Genomic DNA, 18,710 nt, shown 5'->3' on the forward strand with positions numbered 1-18,710 from the left:
CACTCTATATACTCTCCACACCAGAATATACAATTACCGTGACACAGTCCTATCCCCTACTTCACCACATCTCTCCATCTTATATATATACAATCTATTACATCCAAACCAACATCAACAACAGATACAGATACGAAGTATCAAATCAATAAAACCCCATCCCCTCGCCACTACCACCACCAGCAGTCCCATCCCCAAAATCCATCGGAAAGTTCAACACCCCATACCCAAACATATTCTCCAGCGCGAACAAATTATCCGGATCCCCACCGACCTGTAGGCCCAGCTCGGGCAGAAAGAAACCCGGTGTGGGAGCCGACGGACCGGACATGACGAGATTATCGGCGTTGGGGTCCGGGTATGTTGATGAGGAGGGGAGATTTTGGTACGGAGAGGTGAAGGGGGGATAGTATTGTCGAGGTGTGGCGGAGGGATATTGGGGCCAGGGGTCGGAGGAGGGGGTGGTTGTGGCTGCTGGGTCGAGGGGTTGAGATTGGGAGGTGTTGGAGAGGAGGGTGGAGTGAGGGAGGGAGTCAGGGGTTTGAGAGGTTAATGGGGATTGGGTTTGGGTTTGGCCGCGGGCGTAGGAGAGTTGAGAGGGGTTCTTGGGTTCGCCCATGGCGACTTCGCTGAGGAGATGAAGGGGAGTTGGGCCGGGTTTGGGCTGTTTTCGTTAGGATGTGGTTTAGTGTAATGTTAAGATGCACAGGACTTACGGGTTGGCTGGGTTCATGGTCTGGTCCATCTTGAGATAGTACAACGCTGCGTTTCCCGCTCATCGCCTCTTGCAGAGCGGGGATTTGGTCCTTTCGCTTCACAAACCAGCTGCGAAGCATGCGGAGGACCACGGAGAATTTGTTGGGAGTACGGCCGCCTGGAAGGTTGCCTGCGTGGTTGTAGTGTTGAATCACCTTGTCCATGTAGTATTCCACTCTCAAACTAGACGGGTCGATGACCTGTCCAATGCGCGTTTCCGGAGCAGACACCAATGAAAATAACTTAATAAGAGCGACGACGGCAAAAGAAGTTCGAGCCAGAGCAACGACCGGTAAAGAAACTAGGTCCTTGACATCAATTGAGCAGATCGTGTCCAGCGCCTGGTGTATAGAGGTGAGACAAGCACTCAGCGCATTCATGTGAGCAGCACTGGTCGGGCTCGAATAATCCTCAGCCGTATTCTGCTCCTCATTTAGCTCCATGTGCATGGCGCCTTCATGCATGTAGAGATCGACAATACATTCTGCTTGTTTTAGCATGGCTGTACGAGTTAGCACCATCCTCAAAATCAGAGCCAAGAGACATACGGGAATAATAAGGTCGCGCTTCCCTGCGCCACTGCTCAAGTTGCTTTTCGAAAACCTTCAGCGTATACTGGAATTTTGGGTCGACAAAGGCACCGGTGGCCGTTGCGTCATCACCCACAAACTGCATGTTGATCTCCTCTATAATATGGGCCAGTTTGGCCCAGTGGATCATCGATTTATCCGTTGGCGAGGCATCGGGTGATTTCTCGAGAACCTCCACACACTCATCCATGTAGGAGCTCCAACGGACCAGAATGGGCCGCCTTAACGAAGTAGACACCCTAGGACCGTCAGAACCAATCTTTCCCCTAATAAAACACAGGAGAACTTACTGCACCGCAACAAAATAACAACCCAACCAAGCACGTCGCGCCTCCGGGGAATCCAGATCCTGCGACGACGTCTTCTTGGCCATCAGGTCCTTCACCAGACTGAAATGTTTATTCCGCGCCGCGAATTTCCGATACATGCCGATGTCAATGCCCACGGTCAAAGCCAGATGGCTGAGCTGGTAGAACTTCAGCTCTTCGAAGTTATCCGGCGGGGCGTACCAGTTGCAAGTGACGAGCAGAGCCTGCATGATCTCGAGCGACTTTTCACCGCGCACGATGATGCGGTCTGCGATGACTTTGTAGAAGTCGTTGACCAAGGGGAGGTGTAGATCGGGCTGGATTGCACCGATGGCAGCGGCGACAATAGCATGGAGTAGGATGGGTTTCGATCGGCGGACTTCAGTCATTGTGGTTCCGGAAGGGAATACCACCATGGGAATGTTATTGGCCATTCGGTCCACGTAACGATTGAATGCGTCCGAAGCAACTTCAACGCTGACGAGGCCCCGGTCAATCACATCCACGAAGTCACTTGTCTGCGACTTGGGCGCAGGCTTCTCCGGAAATCGCCAGTGTCTCCCGTCCGCATGCTCTGAGCCAGGACTTGTTGTCTCGCGTCCAAGAATCGACTCATTCCGAGAATCCTTGATCTCCCCGCTATACTGCCGTTTCGCCCCGGACAAAACCATCTGCGGATCCTCGGTCGTCGATCCAGCCGCCTGCGCCGTCGGCCCTAACCACCTCCTCCCCGCATGTTCCTCGCGCGGGGGTTCCACCGGCGGCGTCTGGTGCTGGTGCTGGTGCTGCTGCTGCTGCTGCACCAACGGATCCTGACCATGCGACGCCTGCAAACTGGCCGTCAGAGCATCGATCTTCCTCTCCAACTCCGCAACGCGACTATCCGTCTTCTTCTGGCGCTTCCGCGTCGGCACCGTCACAACACACGACCTCCTCGCCTTGGCACAGCGCTTACACGAGCCATTCGGATTATTCATGTCCGGCTCACAGCGCACCTTCAGCTGCCGACACGCCTCGCAGGCGCGCGGGCGCTTCAAATCCGCATAGGGGTCGTTCGGATCCACCACGTCGGCGCTCGAGCCTCCCTGGTACAACGAATGGGCAGACGACGCACCGTAGTAGCTCACATCATTCGTGGTAGCCGAGGCGGCGGCGGAGTGGACATGTTCGCCGCAGAAGTGGGACGGCGGGTCGGGATATTCGCTGGTGGTGCGGGACGAGGAGGCGCTGAGGTCGGGGTGTCTCGTGGCCGGGGAGGAGGCGTAGGAATGGGCTGGCGCATGGGGATGCGAGTGCGAGTGCGACAGGGCGGGCGTTTCAGCGGAGTGGCTGTCGGAGCCGGCGCGCAGGCGCGGATCAATCTCCATCGGCTGCGGGGGGCGGAGATGTCAGCTTGGGCTGGGCTGATCCGGCGTCGTTAACTGTCCCCCGACGCTGCATACCAAGCCAAGAGACAGGCCAGCCAGCCGAGCGGGGGTTAGAGGATAGGAGATCCGATTCCTTCGGCTTACCTGAAGATGGCGCGATGGCCGTGTGGGCAGGAGGGTCACAGGAACAGCAGAAGTGACGTGCCGGTCGGAAAGACGGTCGGTCGGGGACCGATGACCGATCAGACGCGGTGATCCGGAGGTTTGGCCACGCAGCGAAAGGCAGGAAAAGCGGGTTCTGAATCTGACGGGTCCGTAGCGGCCAGTGGAAGCGGAGAATTGGCATCGATTTAGCTCGGGATTCCAGGGAGGCGCATCGTCGGCAATCAACGCAGGCAAAAGAGAGAGAGAGAAAAAGAAAAGAAACGAGGGAGAAAAGCAGGTGACCGCCGGATCCTTCGCGGCCTGACCACCTTCCTGTTTGGGCGTGGCAGCCTTACACATAACTATAGGCCGATACACTTAGTTCTACACTGGACTGTGGTAAACATTTAGTTAATATTGTAGTGCTAGCGGAAATACCGAACAGAGTAGAGAATCTCCTCCCAAATAGCTCGCAGACATATGGGCAGATCCCGCGTCAACGCAGACGCCATGAAAACACCGCTAAGTTGGACCGATTCTAAGCAAAACAGTCTCGCTGTCTGATAGGAAACCAGCGCGGAAGCCTGCCGCGTTCAACGCCATGTACTCAATATCCAGTGAGAGTAGCCAAAAGAGAAAACAGACAGCAGAAAGCAGGGTGAAAGCAGATAGCCATCGCCCAGAGCAAATCATGACACCTTATGCACAGGACACTCCTTCTTCCGCTCAAACCATTCGACGATGCACCGCTTGTGGAACTTGCAGAGGCACTCGAGCCGTACCAGCGCCTGCCCGACCTCGTAGTCCTCCATGCAGATGGTGCATTCCTGCGTGGAACCGTCATGGCCTAGGCAGTCTTTCTCCGTCGCCGTAAAAGCGATCATGCGCACCGGGAGGACGGGCTGCGAGACCGGACTGCCGCTTTGCGAGGGCGAGCCCGGCTGTCGACCGTGACTGTCGATACATTCCCGGATGTGGGCTTCTCGTATATCCTCGTTCCCGTTGGCGCCTAAGGGAGGAAGTTCGTGATCGCAGATCGGACAGAGATCGCGCTCGTGGACGCGGCGACGATCGTGTGCAGCGGATCGTGTGTCAAACGACGACGGTGGCCTAGAGCTTTGCGGAGGGTAAACAACATGTGCAGGTACGCCCATCGACGGAGGGTAACGCCCGGACATGGACCCGTAGTCCACCGGACGCTCCGAGAATCGAGACCCAAGCGAGCCTCCTAAGCTGGCAAGAGTAGACGAATAGTCATTCGACCCGACGGTTCTGCGGCTCGGTCGCGAAGAGAAGTTGTCATGCTGCCTCTGTTAGTTCGAGTTCTATTTCCGGTCTCGCCACCGAAACTGCCACCAAAATCAAGTACTTACAGTTGAACCGTACGACGATCTGCTGGGAATCGACAGCGAATGGTAGGATCGATGTCGAGATTGGTTCGGTTGACCTGGGTAAGGTCGCACGGTGGTATATCCACGTGGGGGGTCCGGGTTAGGATCGGGCACGCACGGGTTGCAAAGGCGCACCTCCTCGCCGCCTCCCAGCGCCGGGTTGATGGCAGCGTTGGCGTTGGCGTTTGTGTCCGGATCAAAGAGCTGAGCTGCGCGAGGGGGGACCAAGGGCGCCACTGATGGGCGACGAGAGTCTGGCGGCCGCACAATGAACTGTCGCGGAATGGTGATCCGATGCGGTGAGCATGACGAGCAAACCACCCGCCCACACTTTCGACAGTGGTGTTTTCGGTACCAGAAACTGAAAGGGATGCCGCAGATGGGACATTCCGTCACCTCCGTGTCAGGCTGCCAGCGCGGGCGTATATACTCCAGATAGTTGCTTCCCGTGCGAGCCCACGAACTCCACCGCTCGCCGGTCGGAGGATGGGGGTGGTGCTGGGGTGGTGAAGACGACGACAGATCGATGGCCGTGGCGTAAGAAGCGCCGGGCATGGCAGGATCTCGCCTGGGATGCGACGATCCGCTCGAAATAGACCTGCTATTCAAATCCGACGGTCTCCTACTGGGTCCGGCCTCCAGGGCATCATCCCCAGATGCCGCACGTCTCAACCAAGCATCTCCGTCTTGCACCAGCCTTCTCTTCCTGTCGGAGCCAGAAAGGGTAGACCGCCTTCTCTCCGCACGTCTGTCCGAAGGGGCAGAAGGGCCGGCCTCGCCGGCCCCTATGCCGCCGTATGAATTCGCATGGGGTCTGGTCGCGGTACGTTCGGGGGCGGAGAAAGCCGAGGCGTGAGTGGCGGCTGGATTGGACGAGGCTGAGGAGACGGAACTCGACAAGGACGACATGAACCCGGAAATTGGATCGGTCGCAGTGAGAGATCTTTTTCCTAGGGCTGTAGAGGAGATCAATCTCCGGCGTTTGGAGGACGGACCGTCATTGACTGGGTGGCGTGGTGGTGCCAGGGCGGATCGGTGAATTGGGTCGAAATCGCCTGGGGGGTCAAACCGGACGGAATTAGGGTATTTAGGGGACTGCGAGATAGGGGGGAGATGGAAAAGAGTAACGATGTAGCAAATCAGAAGAAACGAGGAGATAAAATGGCGCAGTCACTCTGTCGAAAGAGGACAAGACCCGGCCTTATCAAAGGGGCGATGGCAAATCGAAGGAAAGAGAGAGAGAGAGAGAGAGAGAGAGAAAAGGCGCGTCACGATGGATCGATCAACTCGGGTCTCGTGACAGCCAGCCAGAGGCCTCCCTCTCGCACAAACAGTCGACTGTTTTACTTTCGCAACGAGGGGCTGATGCAGCGAGACTAGTGCAATTGGTTTGGTCGTGCGAGCAGCTGGTCTGACCGAGGATTTGCCGCTTGAAAAGGCGGTCCAGCCAGCGCCGGAGATGCCCCGCGTGACTCCGAAGGCTGATCTCCCCTTTCTCGTGAATGGATTATATCTCCTCTGAATGGATGAAGTCTCGCATTCTATTCACACAGAACTCACGAATCCTTCTTAATGACCTCAATCGCTACTCCCACGGCCACTCACGTGTTGGTCTCAGCTCTAGTATACAAGTCTACAAAGTATACCGAGTAAATAAGTCTACATCATCCATCCTCTCTTATCCACCCTCATGCCAGGATGATCGATTATAAACCTATAACTAAGACGAGCCATAAGTCGGCCGTCGGACGGTATGTACAAGTACATATGCAACAAGATCCAAACATATATCACAAACGCCAAGGCGCACATCTTTTCCGATTAGAAAGGAAATTCGTAAGTTTGATATCAGAATACAAAATCGAATGGGAAAGGGAAAGGGAAGCGCAGGAAATCAATCACGCTGTCGGACCAAGAAAGGTTCATCGTGGTCCCTCGGGATGCTGGTGATGCTGGTGTGGTTCGTCGACAAGCTCGGCCGCACTGCCCGTAAAGGAGGGCTCGTCCGGACTGGCCTCGTGGATATAGTCGCGGGTGCGGTGTTGGGCAACGTACCCCATGCTCGACGGGCGTTCAACCCGTCCCTGACCGTGTCCCTCGTGCGCATGGTGCCGGCTCGAAGAGGTGGACGCCGTCGTGGACGCAATCGAGAAGTTGCGGTCTCGGGACGGGGAGCTATTGGCACTGAAGGGCAGCCGGCCGGTGCCCGACGAGGATGGATGGAGTTGGTTCGGAGGGAAGACGGGCTCTCCGTGCTCATTTAGTTCTCGAGAACCTCCCATCGCGACTTCGTTTACCGCCGGGAGGGATTTCTGAGACATATGCTCGTCCCCGAGGTCGATTGAGCGGGCGGACCCGTGTCGCTGTCCGGGATTTCCAGGCGTCTCTAACACCAGCGAAGGGGGTCTGGAGCTACGGCGCGAACCCAAGCGGCTCGGAAGCTCGATAGCACCGCCCGCATCAACCTGCGGTAAACTAAGTGGAGCATCATTTGCCGGTCGGCGGTGCTCTTCCTCCGAATACTCTGAATCATCATCTTCGGAGCTTCGATAGAGCGGCTCACCCTCTGAGGACTGACGCTTATGTCCACCGGCAGCCCCGGCAGCACTAGCCCCGGCACCAGCGGCACCAGCGGCGGCCTGGTCTCTCGGCTCGTCTGAGTACGGTTCATGATACTCTTCTCCCTCGGGGAACGAACCGGGTGGCGGGGCCCTGGAGCTACGGACAACTTCGAATCCTTTGCCTTTCTCCTTGGTCTTGCCGAGGAACAGGTTCCTGAAAAATCCCGTAGCAGACGAGACAGGCCCCGTGGGGTCTGCCGGGCCCGTTTTCAACTTGCGTGTGCCAGACTGGGAGAGCGGAGGGCCGCGCACACGGTAGTAAAAGTCGACCTCGCGGACCGCGTAGTCCTTTTGTGACTGTCGGGGATCATCATAATCCAAATCATCCTTGGGCGCCGGAATATAAGCTGGCACCGGGGTGGCTCTTCCAGAAATCGACGGGCCTTCGATTACATCATCATCGTCGGCATAGCTGGCCACCCGCTGGCCGCGACTACTTTTCTCGCCCATGCTCCCTTCGGTCGCCTTCCGACGAGGCCTGGGAGGCCGATAATAGGGATCCTGCGGATGCATGGCGAATATAGGTCCGCTCTTCGGAGAGTTGCTACCGGTCGTCTGGTAGCCTGCGCCCTGAAATGTCGTGTGGCCGCCGGGCGTCGACGGTGCAAAGATGCCGCTGCTGTTGGCCCGACTGTGCGTTCCGCCATGGGCACTGCCAGACTCGTAAAACGCACTGGCCCTACCGTCGCTGGCAGTGGCCCGATTAAGCAGCAGGGCCGAACTACCCGATAGACTCCTCGGTCGTGATCCGTCGAATTGAGAGGACAATCGATCGTCCGTGTGTGCCAGCATCGCAGCCTCGGAGCCCATACTTTGACGGGTTCCAGCATCCCGCCGGGGCACCCGTCGTGAGAGTTGGCGCATACCAAAGACCTAGCAGAGATCATTAGCCCGGCTCAATATTTGTAGCATCGCTTGGAGGAAAGGGAAAAGCATATCAGGAAAGAAAAGTTACATACCTTTGTAAGACCGCCACGAGTAACGCCACCTTCATTTCCACCAGCGCCAGCCAGTCGCGCGATAACTTCGATCAAGGTTTGTAAGGCATTCAGGAAAAACCCAAAGACGAGGACCAAGGCGTGAAGCAGGAGGATCACGTATCCGATCCACCCGCGCGCAACCTGCGGGACCTGCAAGGAGGGAACAAAAACGACGCTGAGTAGGATGGTGAGGAATCGAACCACGGTGAAGCAAGCATGGTATAGGTTCATGGAGGTGGGTGACGCAAAAGGGCGAAAGGCGAGAAGGGTGAGAAGTGACACGACTTCGCAAATGGCGAGGAGCACAATCTGGGCGATTCCAGACGGTTGCAGGGCACCGATGGCCACGCCGCGGGCGAACGAAATAAAGATCGGAACCACCGCATAGGCAGCTGCATCGTCGCAGAAGGTGTTGTACAAAGGACCATACAGCAGCACGGTAGGCAGATCATCGAAGAGGTAAGACTTGGGGCGCGTGTTCGCAATCAGCCGGATCGTCCAGATTGAAAAGGCAACCATTATCAGGATGACTACAACCGCAAGCGCCACACAATAGGCAGGGGATTTGCCGGCGATGACCAGTTGGTAGAAAGAAAGCGAGATGAGCGGGAGAAACATGTAATTAAAGACGATCCGGATCACATTGCCCACAGTGAACGGCATATTCTTCGCCCGGAGATCTTCCTCGGGGATACTCGCGATCTCCCGGTGGAGCCAGCGAAATGCAAAGGCCAGCTGAATGAGAAGCATGATGATGACCACGATGACGAGCAGCCACACCATCATGCTGGGCCACAGGTCACGCGGCGACGACATGCCAACAAAATGCTCCATTCGGTCCAGGCCGTCGGTAGCATTCACATTGTAGACCCCGTCCGAGACAGGGTTGCGCTCTTTGCCAGGGTCCAAGAAGCTCTGGTTGAACATGAGCGCCGACCAAGCCACTTGGCTCACTACGGGTTGATAATAGCCGGGGTAGTTCAAGGATAGTGCGCCCGTCAGCACCGCAAACTGAAGGTATTGAAGACAATCCCCAAACCCGGGCGTCACCAGTCGCAGCACATCCTCGTCGCGGCCGTAATTGCTGGTCCAGTGGAAAGGGTCCGTCGTGCCCCAAGGGCTGAAGATCGCCGCCGTGACAGTCGCGACCCCAACTAGGATAAGAATCACCAGGGGCACATATGCCAAAGCGCTCTTCAGAGACGATCCCAGGTCGGGGGTGACATCGACCGACACGCATCCCAGTATCGTAGCATCTGCATCGCCGGATTTGATTGTCAGGGTTGACGACAGAGTGGAGAAGTGGTACGACGAAAGCATGTCATGCTGGAAGGAGATAGCTCGCAAGGCACTCAGGTCGCTCCTAACACAATGCACCTATCAGTATCGATCCAGAAGAGGAAGAGGGAAGAGGGAAGAATCACTCACGCGTTCACGTTAAAGGCCGGCGTCATCGGGCACCCGCCTTGAGTGACGGAGTCGCAAAACCGAGACGCATCGTGATAGGGAGAAAAGCTGACGACGTTGACGGACGTCAACAAGGTGGAATATTTGTTGTTCGTGGTATCCAGATCCAGGATCTTGCCCACGGTCTCGTTGGGATTGGTCCATTGGGGATCATCAGCAGATGGGTACGAAGTCCGCCGATCGGCAGTCCCAGAAACGTTGCCGTAGACCGTCACGTTCAGATTATGCAGTGGATTTGTCAGGTCGAAGTGGACTGCCACATCCAGCGGGACGAACTGCAGCTGAAGCGGGCTCGATTCGATGACGGATTTTCCTAGGCAGTTCTCAAAATCCAGCATCACGGCGGAGGTCGGAGCCACCAAAACCATCACCACCAGCATCCACATCCACGCCACTCCATAGCCCAACGATACCGGTCGACGCCGTCGCGATGATCGCAAGCTCCAGCTCCATTTCCGGTCCCCTTCCGAAGCTTCAGTCGACGAGTCCGGAATGCCATGCCATCGCGCGTCGTGAACACCCATCACGGCCGCGCAGTATCGATCGGATGACCTCCGCGGGGAGGTCAGCCCCCTCTTCAAGCGATTCAATCCACGTTGTGCACGGGTCGATTCCAGAAACTGTTCGATCGGACGGTCGAATCGGATGAAGGCCGCCAGGTAGAAGACGCGATCCTCGGGAGGGCGGTCGGGGCGAAGGGAGAAGAGCAAGAGAGAGCGAAGGCCGTCGGGTCGTGAAATGGACCAACGGCAAGGAAAGCGAAAAAGGGAGTAAAACACTCCTCAGCCTACCCCGAAATGGAAACGTAGGGGATGCGAACCATCACTTCGGAGGGAGAGGGATGGCGGGGAGGTGATGGAAGGCGCAGCGGCGGTAAACACGGGGAGGTCGGAAAGGAGAGGGCGAGAAAGCGAGAGAGCGAGGGATTCGGGCTCTTTGGGCCAGAACGGGAGTGGGTTTATTGGTGGATCGGAGGTCAGCCAGACAATAGGAGGAGGAATAACACACACAAAAAAAAGAAAAGGACACGAGAAGAGACGATGCGAGATCGCAGGGAGCTAAGACTGCGCCATGTTTGCTCACTTTGTCCGGCTGCTAAACTTGGAAACGCCAAACACCAACTCGACGGGCGTTGGGGATGTCTCAGCCATGTCACTATTCTTATGCTGTCATCCACCTCGTATGATCCATTCATGTGGCTGGATGAGGTCTATACTCTACGGAGTACACTCTACACTCTACACCGTCGTGATGATTAGGACATTCTATCGCGACCGGCTCTATCGTCGTTGACCCCCAAACGTATGTCTCATCCTCCAGGCAGACGTGATAAAGCGACCCAACGGCAGATCGACTAGCGCTCACACTATAGTTGTTGGTCCGGCAATCATCTTTTCTCTCTCCTAATCAAAACACAAATCCTGCTCCTACGCAGAGAAGAAAACTCTACCTAGATCGACTGCGCTGTGGTATGTACGGAGGGAATCGCCTATAACCATCCCTTTTGGCGTGAAGTACCGACCATGTAAACACCAAAACACCAAAGGGTCGAAGGGCAGCGCAGAAGGATGCATGTAAGTCGGTCCGTCTCGTATCTTCATCCAGTCAGATGCAATACGACCCCAACTCTCGCTAGGAAATCCCTCCGTCGCGACGAGAGTTTGCGCTGTGCGACCAGCGGACTCCCAGAGATATCATGGCAGGTGGGTAAGATGCCATCAACTGGGTCGACGCAAGGCTTGTTTTGATTTGGTTGATGTAGTTGCTGGAGTAGTTTGATCAACAATGGACAGGGTTGTTGGCAAATTCAATATTTGCATCTGTTAATGGTTTCCCCGCGCGGATATATATTTGCGACGCGACAGGCATATCTCGACGGTGCTTGTTTGTTTACTAGTAGGCCGTTTCAGACAGATCGTCAAATCATTGAGTTGATCTTCCAGGAAATCGGAGTGTGGATCGAATGCGATCGAGCGATATCTCCTGAGCTTGGTGGACAGCTGCGAATCTGCATGTCCGTTTGGTTCTAAATCATCATTAGCCTTCCCTTGCAGGTATGGATGAAGCCAAGCAAGCACAATGATTTCATGGATTGGATAACGACCCCCCTTCTTCATTATTTTCAATAATTATACATCCCATTATACATTATCTATATATTCGAAATCACCTTGCCGAGTAGGAGTCCGAGTATTGCAATCGAGTGGCCAACACTACGCTGCAGGGGCGACGATACTATAGTTTCTACCCCCTACTCCTGTAGTTTCCAACTCCTCCCTAGAAGAAGTTAATGAGATCATTTTCTCAGAAATCTTCAGCTTCGGCATTAACCGATCGACCGAATGGTTCGGATAGAGGCGGAGGCCGGAAACCGCACATACTCCAACTCCTATACCTCTACGGAGTAGCTCGGTAGATATTAATACTCGGAACCACGAACTCCTTACCTGGTTGGCCGGCAAACTTGCAGGGAATGACTTGGCTTGGACACTCTATTTCGGATCCCCGAATCTAGACCCCGCGATGACATGCCTTATGCGTGCACCAGCCTGCCCCATGCGCGCCTCCGATGCGCTGCGGATTCTGGCAATGCCGCGGGATCGATGAAAGAGGAAAGCCGGACCAGCCCGGCAGTTTCTTGGCTCGAATTACGCAGTATCATCCTTCCGGAGTAGTTAGTTAGTTAACCCAGGTTCCTCTGACTCAGATATGGTAGGGTCCTAGCGACTGCTGGGAATTTGGCCCGAGAACTGAAGATGCCGGACCATGGCCCAGGGACTGACTCTGGATGGAGTAGAGATCAGCGGTGCATCGCTCCCAGGGATGGGAAATAAAGCTGCCGTCAAGCTTTGGTGTCAGAACTCCAACCATCCAAGATCCAGCGTCCATGTTTCAAGTACGGGGAAATTGGGACACCAGCACCGGCGCAGCGTGGAGCTGCCGACTGCTCGTAGATATCCTGAAACGACGCTCGATTCGACGCCGACTAAAAATTCCCGGTCGTTCCCTTCACATCGGAACGGACCCTTCCCCCCTTTTTGAACTCCCAGCCCGCCAGCACCGATCGAGAAGATCATGGCATCATCGGCTGGTTCACTGGCGCGGGATTCGTCTCCCTACTCCGTCGGGCGGCGGGGGTTGGCCATCCAGCGTCTCCCACGTCACGGGGTTTCACCCGGTGGATTGAATCCTTTTTACTGGTAATTTTGGGGGAGTGAGACAGACATGAAGAGCCGGACAATGGCGGGCCCTTCGACTGCGACCGGTGATCAAGTTATCAATTGTCATTGAGGGAGAGAGAGAGGCAGTTACGTCGGTGGAATGTTTACCACCAGCATTAAGAACCACGTACCTTCTGCTACTGGCAGAGATCCACGGATGCGAGAGTATACCAGCGCCACCAAAGTGTTCTGTAAAGCAGAGACGAAAGGCGAGTCGTCAGCGGCCCACCCTCAATCCGCAGGGTTGGCCCGGACCGGCCTAGCGCCGTTTCACCATGAGGGTTGGAACGCCGCGGGTGGGGCGGGTTTCACCATTCATTGGTTCAGGCACGGATCCGACCGAATAATGGATTCATTGACACTGCGAGCACGGTATTTTGGTTTATATTTAGCAGGTATTCAGTCGCCCGTCAACAATGAACTTCCTCTGTCTTCTCTGGACCGAGTGTAGCGGACGAATCCGATGGTTGGATGTCGCACGAGTCTGTTTCACCCGGCCATCCACTATTCACTACCGTACCTAGGTAGCGAACACTATCTAAGAAGTCCAGACTTCTCAGACTCACTTCCAGTCTGAACCCTCATGATTGCCCTTGGACCGTATCCCGCCATTCTTGCCGGTCGATAAGCGTTAAATGCCTGGCCGGTAGCGCCCTCGCAGTCAGAAGGAGGCGGTGCAAGGTTGGAGGAAACATGCAAACGATCAGGCCGTTGTTTGCGCGGGTGCTATCTATAGATATCGGTCGAGTATGTACTGCGTAGGTAGTCAGACAAGTCAGGTGCTGCAGTAACTGTCTTTCGGGTCTCTGAAACATACCGAGTATATTCACTAGCATTGATTAGAGCAGGCTGATTTGTTAATTTGTTCATTTCTTAATATTATTATTGTCCACGTGCCGGAGACCCTAATTGATCTAGGTAATTTCTGCTATCTCAGTAGAGGCTCACTGTACTCCGTGGACTGTTGATACGGGTGATGAACGGGGGTTAGGAACTTATTATTAAGGACACTCGATTGGCAGTCGACGGAGGAATTCCATTCGCATGATTCGAAATATTATTATTCTCATTACCACCACGGGTACGCAGTAGATTATTTGTCTTATTTGATTGTTGCGGAGAACCACGTCGACCCAAGCCGTCCCTCGGTCGGCGACGTTTAATACGTCGTACCACGTCCACTTCCATCCTCCTTCCTCTCCCTCCCTCCTGCAGCTTTCCTTTGCCTCGTCCTTTTCCTTCGCTTCCGTCCCTTTTCTTTTTTCGTTTTAATTTTCTTTTTTCTTCTCATCCCGAGAATCCAACTGAACCTCCACAGCTGCTGGCCCAGCTTGGCACTCCATTTGTTGCCTGTCGTTCCTGCTCCAGGTATTTTACCTTCGCCCATCCCCACCGGCCCTTCGCCTCCATTGGGGAGTGGGAATTGATTTTAACGATTCTCGCGTGCAGTTGTCTATCCGACCTGCTTTGGTCTTAGGTCTGTTTAGATCCCTACCTAAAATTCCCACTGTTCCCCCTGAAGTCGTTCGCATGCCCCCTTCCTCATAGCCGCCGTCTCTGAATGGTCGTCTAATTGATTGGTCTTGGTAGATCGCTCGTTGCCTGCTCCACCAAACAACCAAAGGGACTCCGATTTCACCTTGGGCAATTTATTTCCTTACGATCATCTAAACTAGTGCCGGCGTCCTATTTCCTCGCCGTCTCTCGCTCTCGCTTCCTCCCCGCTCTCTCCTTTACCTCCAGATAAACCTTCTCTCTGCGCTCATCCTCAACGGCTCCCCCTCCCTCTTCTCCCCCCTCCTTTCTCTTTCTCCTGATTCTCCTTCCGACAAGCTTTCTTCCTGTCCCTTGACTATACTGTTCTGGGCCGGCGTGTCAGTGCTCTCGTCCGACTCGATCAATTTCGCCTCCCCGAACCACCGTGTCGCATCCACTTAGCCCGCCCGAGCGTTCGCGAAGTCACGATAGCGCGGGGGAAAAGTACGGGGGCAATTCTTCCGTCCGGCGCCCAGCATACTGAGCATCCTTGTCGGCCCCGTACTGCAATGCTCTAGAGCAGCGTATCACCCCTTTCTCAGAAATTATTTTCTTTAATAACGGTCAAGATGTCTGCCGACGACCCCTTTTCCTTTATTGATAATAATAATACCGAGCGGAAGCCGCCGAAAAAGGCCCATTGGAGGGAGAAGTTGTTTTCCAAGGACCGACGCAACAAAGGCCCCGATGATCAGCAGATTGAAGCGTTTCTGGCCCCTGCCCGCTCCAAGTCCGTATCTTATGGAGCGCCGCCCGCAGCTGCAGGCTCCCGAGGGCTGCCAACGCCCCGTCTAGACGTGTCCCAACGATTCCCCTCGTCCCAGGAACTCTCGAATACCTCCCCCACCACGCATCCTGCGTCCGCCACCGATGTCTACTCCTCTGTAAACTTCCCTAAACCCCCGAAGAAGCGCAATGGGAAGGCGTTGAGGGTCAAGTTCAGCGACAAGGGGCCGGACTTGATCGGCGAGGGTGGTGATGAATCCGAAGTTCCCACTATGGAGATATCCCTTCATCGTAACAGTCGACACACTCGCGGGCCCAGCGGGGGCTCTACCGACGCGGCGCCTTCATTACCCCAGCTTCAGTTGGACACTTCGTTTGGAGACGGTCATCGCGGAATCACCCGGCAAAAGACGCGGCATCGCAAAGATGTCAACGACGATGCGGATCAGGATACCACGAAGCCCAAGCCATTGCTCATTCAGAATGCCCAGGACTCGGACTTCCTGATGTCGCTGAATCTGGGCGACAAAGGCTCCCGGTTGTCCTTCCGAGCCTCCCCGGAATCCAATTCGTTTGCCCAGCGGGTGCGTGACAAAATGCAGGCCGAAGAAGGCCGTGCTCTACAACAGCATCGATACGATGGACCAACATCGCCCAGTAAGGAGAACCCCGGACAGCGACAGGCCGCCGACGACAGACCGGATAGTCCTAGTTCGGCCTACGATACACCTCCGCTGTCAGAGACCGAGACAACGCCGCCGTCGAATTCTCTGCGAAGCCCCGTGAGCGATGTGCAGGGGAGTCAATTCAGCGCGCTGCCGCCGGGCATCGGCGCAGGAACGAATGCGCAAAACCGCTCTCCTACAAAATCACTCCCCTCCATCCCAAGCGATTCTCCGCTGGATCGCCTAAGCCAACAACTCAGCACCCGGGAAATTCTTGAGTCGTCCCCTAAGAGTAACGCGCAACCGCCCAAGATGTCTCTGCGGGCTGTTGCCAACCAGATTGGCGACACCGCGTTCACTGAACTGAAAGCCTACGTGGCACAGTATGAAGATCTCATCTGGCGGTCTGCCGAGAGCGTCAAACCCTTGATGGAAACGTCTCTGGCCGAGTGGATGCGGGCAGCCGTGTGGTGGTTTTTGCGGGGGAAGAAGAGACTAGAAGTGTACGCACGCGCTTCCCGCCCGTCGAGCTCCAGCGGGAGGCCGGCTCGGCGTACCTCTCCAGACGAGGCCAGACAGGCCGTGGTGGATCTTGGAAAATCATTGTGGATTCTCGAAAACATCGTCAGCAAACACCCGGAAACGACTCGATACGGTGCCATGGGCGTTGAGGCCTTGCTGGCGGTCGCGAGCACGACCGGCGACCGACTACTGGCCGATCTTCTGGCTTTACATCAAGCGCTCTTGAACCATTTGCGCTCGCTGGCCATGTCGATCAAGCGGAACAATATCATCTCTACGATCGGCACCGATGGGGAGGCCGCTAGCCGTGGTGACATGAGCATCTGGGTGCGATACCCCTTCTTCGCGCCAGACGTCTCCGCCGTGCTCTCGGGAACCGCGAGTCGGTCCATGTTGATCGACCAATCTGGAAAATCTCCGGATCTGGTGCATCTGATGCCCCTAGGCGATACGACCCGATTTTTCAGCTACGGGAGTATGTTTGTCGACGTTTACGTGAGCTCGAGCGACGATGATGCCGACCAGCAGTTCTCCATCCCCTGTGTTTTGTCCATCGTCCGCGATCGAGGTGACTGGTACGTCTTTGCTGCCATCACCAGCCAAAGCGAGCTGGTCAACGTCATGATCCAGTCCGATCGCAAAAAGGGACCCACCTGGGAAAGTGTGGATTGGCAGGTTCGATCGCACTCCATGCGGGTCAAGCTGCCCCGTGGCTTTGAATTGGACGTCAGCTTCCAGGAGGAAGATTTCAAGACACTCTGGAACATTGTGCAGTACACCATGAAAACGGAGGATAGTCTCCAGCCGGAAGCCGGGGAATCCGTGGTCTTCGAGAGCACTTTGAAAATGTTTCACTACATGGATCCGGGATCACAGAAGGCCTTCCCCGCCGAGCCCGTGGAGCGCTGTCGCCTTCGTCTGTTCGAGCGTTCGATAACGGTGACCGAAGGCACTGGCCAGCGAAGCATTCACCAGGGTCACCGGATCACCGTGCTGACCAGCCCCAAGATCAAGACGCTTAGCAACATCCGGCACCTCCTCGGCTTCAAAGAACCGATCGTGTTTGGCTTGCTCCGGGGCGAAGACGGGGCCCCTGCGCTTCTGATCAAGGTGAAGGAGGATGGCAGGACACGCTCGATGCTGATGACCTTCCAAGATGACGAAGAGCGCAGTGCGATTCATTCGATTCTTCTGGGAACGATGCCGCAGGAAACGGAGGTGAAGACATCGGACATCCCGATTCGTGCCTATTCCATCGAACAGCCTGCCGACCGACATACTGGCAAACCCACTAAAACGCATCTTCAGTTCCCGGCGGGCAGTGTCTCCGTGATTGATCAGGAGCATCGACTCGTTGATCATGGGTACGGGCCCACGATTCTGTCGGAACACCTGCGAGCGTTCGTAGCGACGGAATGGGGATCTGCTACCGATCGTCTCAACCTTGGTAGGTTCATTCTTCTTTCTTTCTTTCTTTCTTTTTTTCTATCTTACGGTGGCTAATTTCGAAGGTCCTGGCGAGCTGAAACTTGGACTTGACATCAACAACCGAACCGGCCTCAGCCTTTTCCGCCCTGGGCAGCAGGATCTGACCCTTTCGCTGGCGGACAACCTCACGTCCCCTGATATGCCCGACTCGTTAGCCAATTTCATGAAACTCGCCACGACCAAACCCACGGTGCGACGGTTCGACTTTGCGACAGTAAAAGGTAGCTTAATCCGCGGCCATTGATCACATCGGCAACTAATGCAATGACTAGATCTTCATGCCTTCCAAGCGGCTGTCACTGGTTTCAAGGTGCTCTTTGACAGGTAGGACCGTTCTACTCGGCTGAGTGAAATCGCGACTAATTGTAACAGTGTGGCCTCGTCCTTTACGATATCCCGGCGCCGCATGGTGGTTCCCATTACAAAGAAGTGGGAGGCCAACATGGCCCGAATCCAGATTGTGCAGCAGGAGAAGGTCGTACAGCTGCTGGCCTACCTGAACGACTTCCACTACGGCAAGTGCATGAACTTCGTCCTCAAGGGAACCGACATGCTGGAGAATTTCGGTCGGGCCGGAAAATTCGGGGTGAAGATCGTTGATGCCAAATTCGCGCTGCCGAAGAACGACAACGACCCTGCCTCTGATTTCCTGTGTCTGGACATGCCGGAGTATCCAATTGAGCATGATGATATCTCAATTGCCTTTGATTCCGAAGCCGGTATGTTTTCCAGCCCCACATACGCGTCATGCCACTGACGAGATAAGACCGCACCAACTTCCAGGCGGCCGCTCCAGGATCGGTTCGTGAAGCGTCACGAATGAGTTCCCTCCGCCGATAGCCGGGAAGGCCCACCGTCACGTGGGCCTTCCCCGCCCCGATTGCGCGACCTGGAAAGCGGCATCTTCTTGACTCATCCTTCCTTTCTC

At 55.5% G+C, this 18,710-nt stretch overlaps 4 protein-coding genes across 4 annotated transcripts; 1 reads left to right on the forward strand and 3 right to left on the reverse strand.

Annotated features, from left to right (window-relative positions):
* Positions 1 to 145: 145 nt before the first annotated feature.
* P170DRAFT_353064 (putative C6 transcription factor (War1)) lies at positions 146 to 3,021 on the reverse strand (the record flags this gene model as incomplete). The annotated part of the gene is made up of 4 exons (XM_024843958.1): positions 146 to 664; positions 717 to 1,258; positions 1,305 to 1,585; positions 1,637 to 3,021. 4 exons carry the CDS (start codon positions 3,019 to 3,021, stop codon positions 146 to 148), a joined length of 2,727 nt encoding a protein of 908 aa, XP_024706845.1.
* Positions 3,022 to 3,563: 542 nt separating this feature from the next.
* On the reverse strand, positions 3,564 to 5,779 carry P170DRAFT_433480 (phosphatidylinositol-3-phosphate-binding ubiquitin-protein ligase). Its single transcript, XM_024848499.1, has 2 exons — positions 4,539 to 5,779; positions 3,564 to 4,469 (listed from the first exon to the last, which is right to left on the reverse strand). Exons 1-2 carry the CDS (start codon positions 5,463 to 5,465, stop codon positions 3,855 to 3,857), a joined length of 1,542 nt encoding a protein of 513 aa, XP_024706846.1. The 5' UTR covers positions 5,466 to 5,779; the 3' UTR covers positions 3,564 to 3,854.
* A 376-nt stretch (positions 5,780 to 6,155) lies between these two features.
* P170DRAFT_453230 (uncharacterized protein) lies at positions 6,156 to 10,626 on the reverse strand. The gene is made up of 3 exons (XM_024851349.1): positions 9,586 to 10,626; positions 8,137 to 9,520; positions 6,156 to 8,050 (listed from the first exon to the last, which is right to left on the reverse strand). Exons 1-3 carry the CDS (start codon positions 10,146 to 10,148, stop codon positions 6,479 to 6,481), a joined length of 3,519 nt encoding a protein of 1,172 aa, XP_024706847.1. The 5' UTR covers positions 10,149 to 10,626; the 3' UTR covers positions 6,156 to 6,478.
* A 3,906-nt stretch (positions 10,627 to 14,532) lies between these two features.
* On the forward strand, positions 14,533 to 18,649 carry P170DRAFT_80734 (uncharacterized protein). Its single transcript, XM_024855395.1, has 4 exons — positions 14,533 to 17,741; positions 17,806 to 18,003; positions 18,055 to 18,106; positions 18,155 to 18,649. Exons 1-4 carry the CDS (start codon positions 14,951 to 14,953, stop codon positions 18,537 to 18,539), a joined length of 3,426 nt encoding a protein of 1,141 aa, XP_024706848.1. The 5' UTR covers positions 14,533 to 14,950; the 3' UTR covers positions 18,540 to 18,649.
* The last annotated feature ends 61 nt before the right edge of the window (positions 18,650 to 18,710 follow it).

Source organism: Aspergillus steynii, assembly GCF_002849105.1.
Source record: "Aspergillus steynii IBT 23096 chromosome Unknown P170scaffold_2, whole genome shotgun sequence".
NCBI classification, from domain to species: Eukaryota; Fungi; Ascomycota; class Eurotiomycetes; order Eurotiales; family Aspergillaceae; genus Aspergillus; species Aspergillus steynii.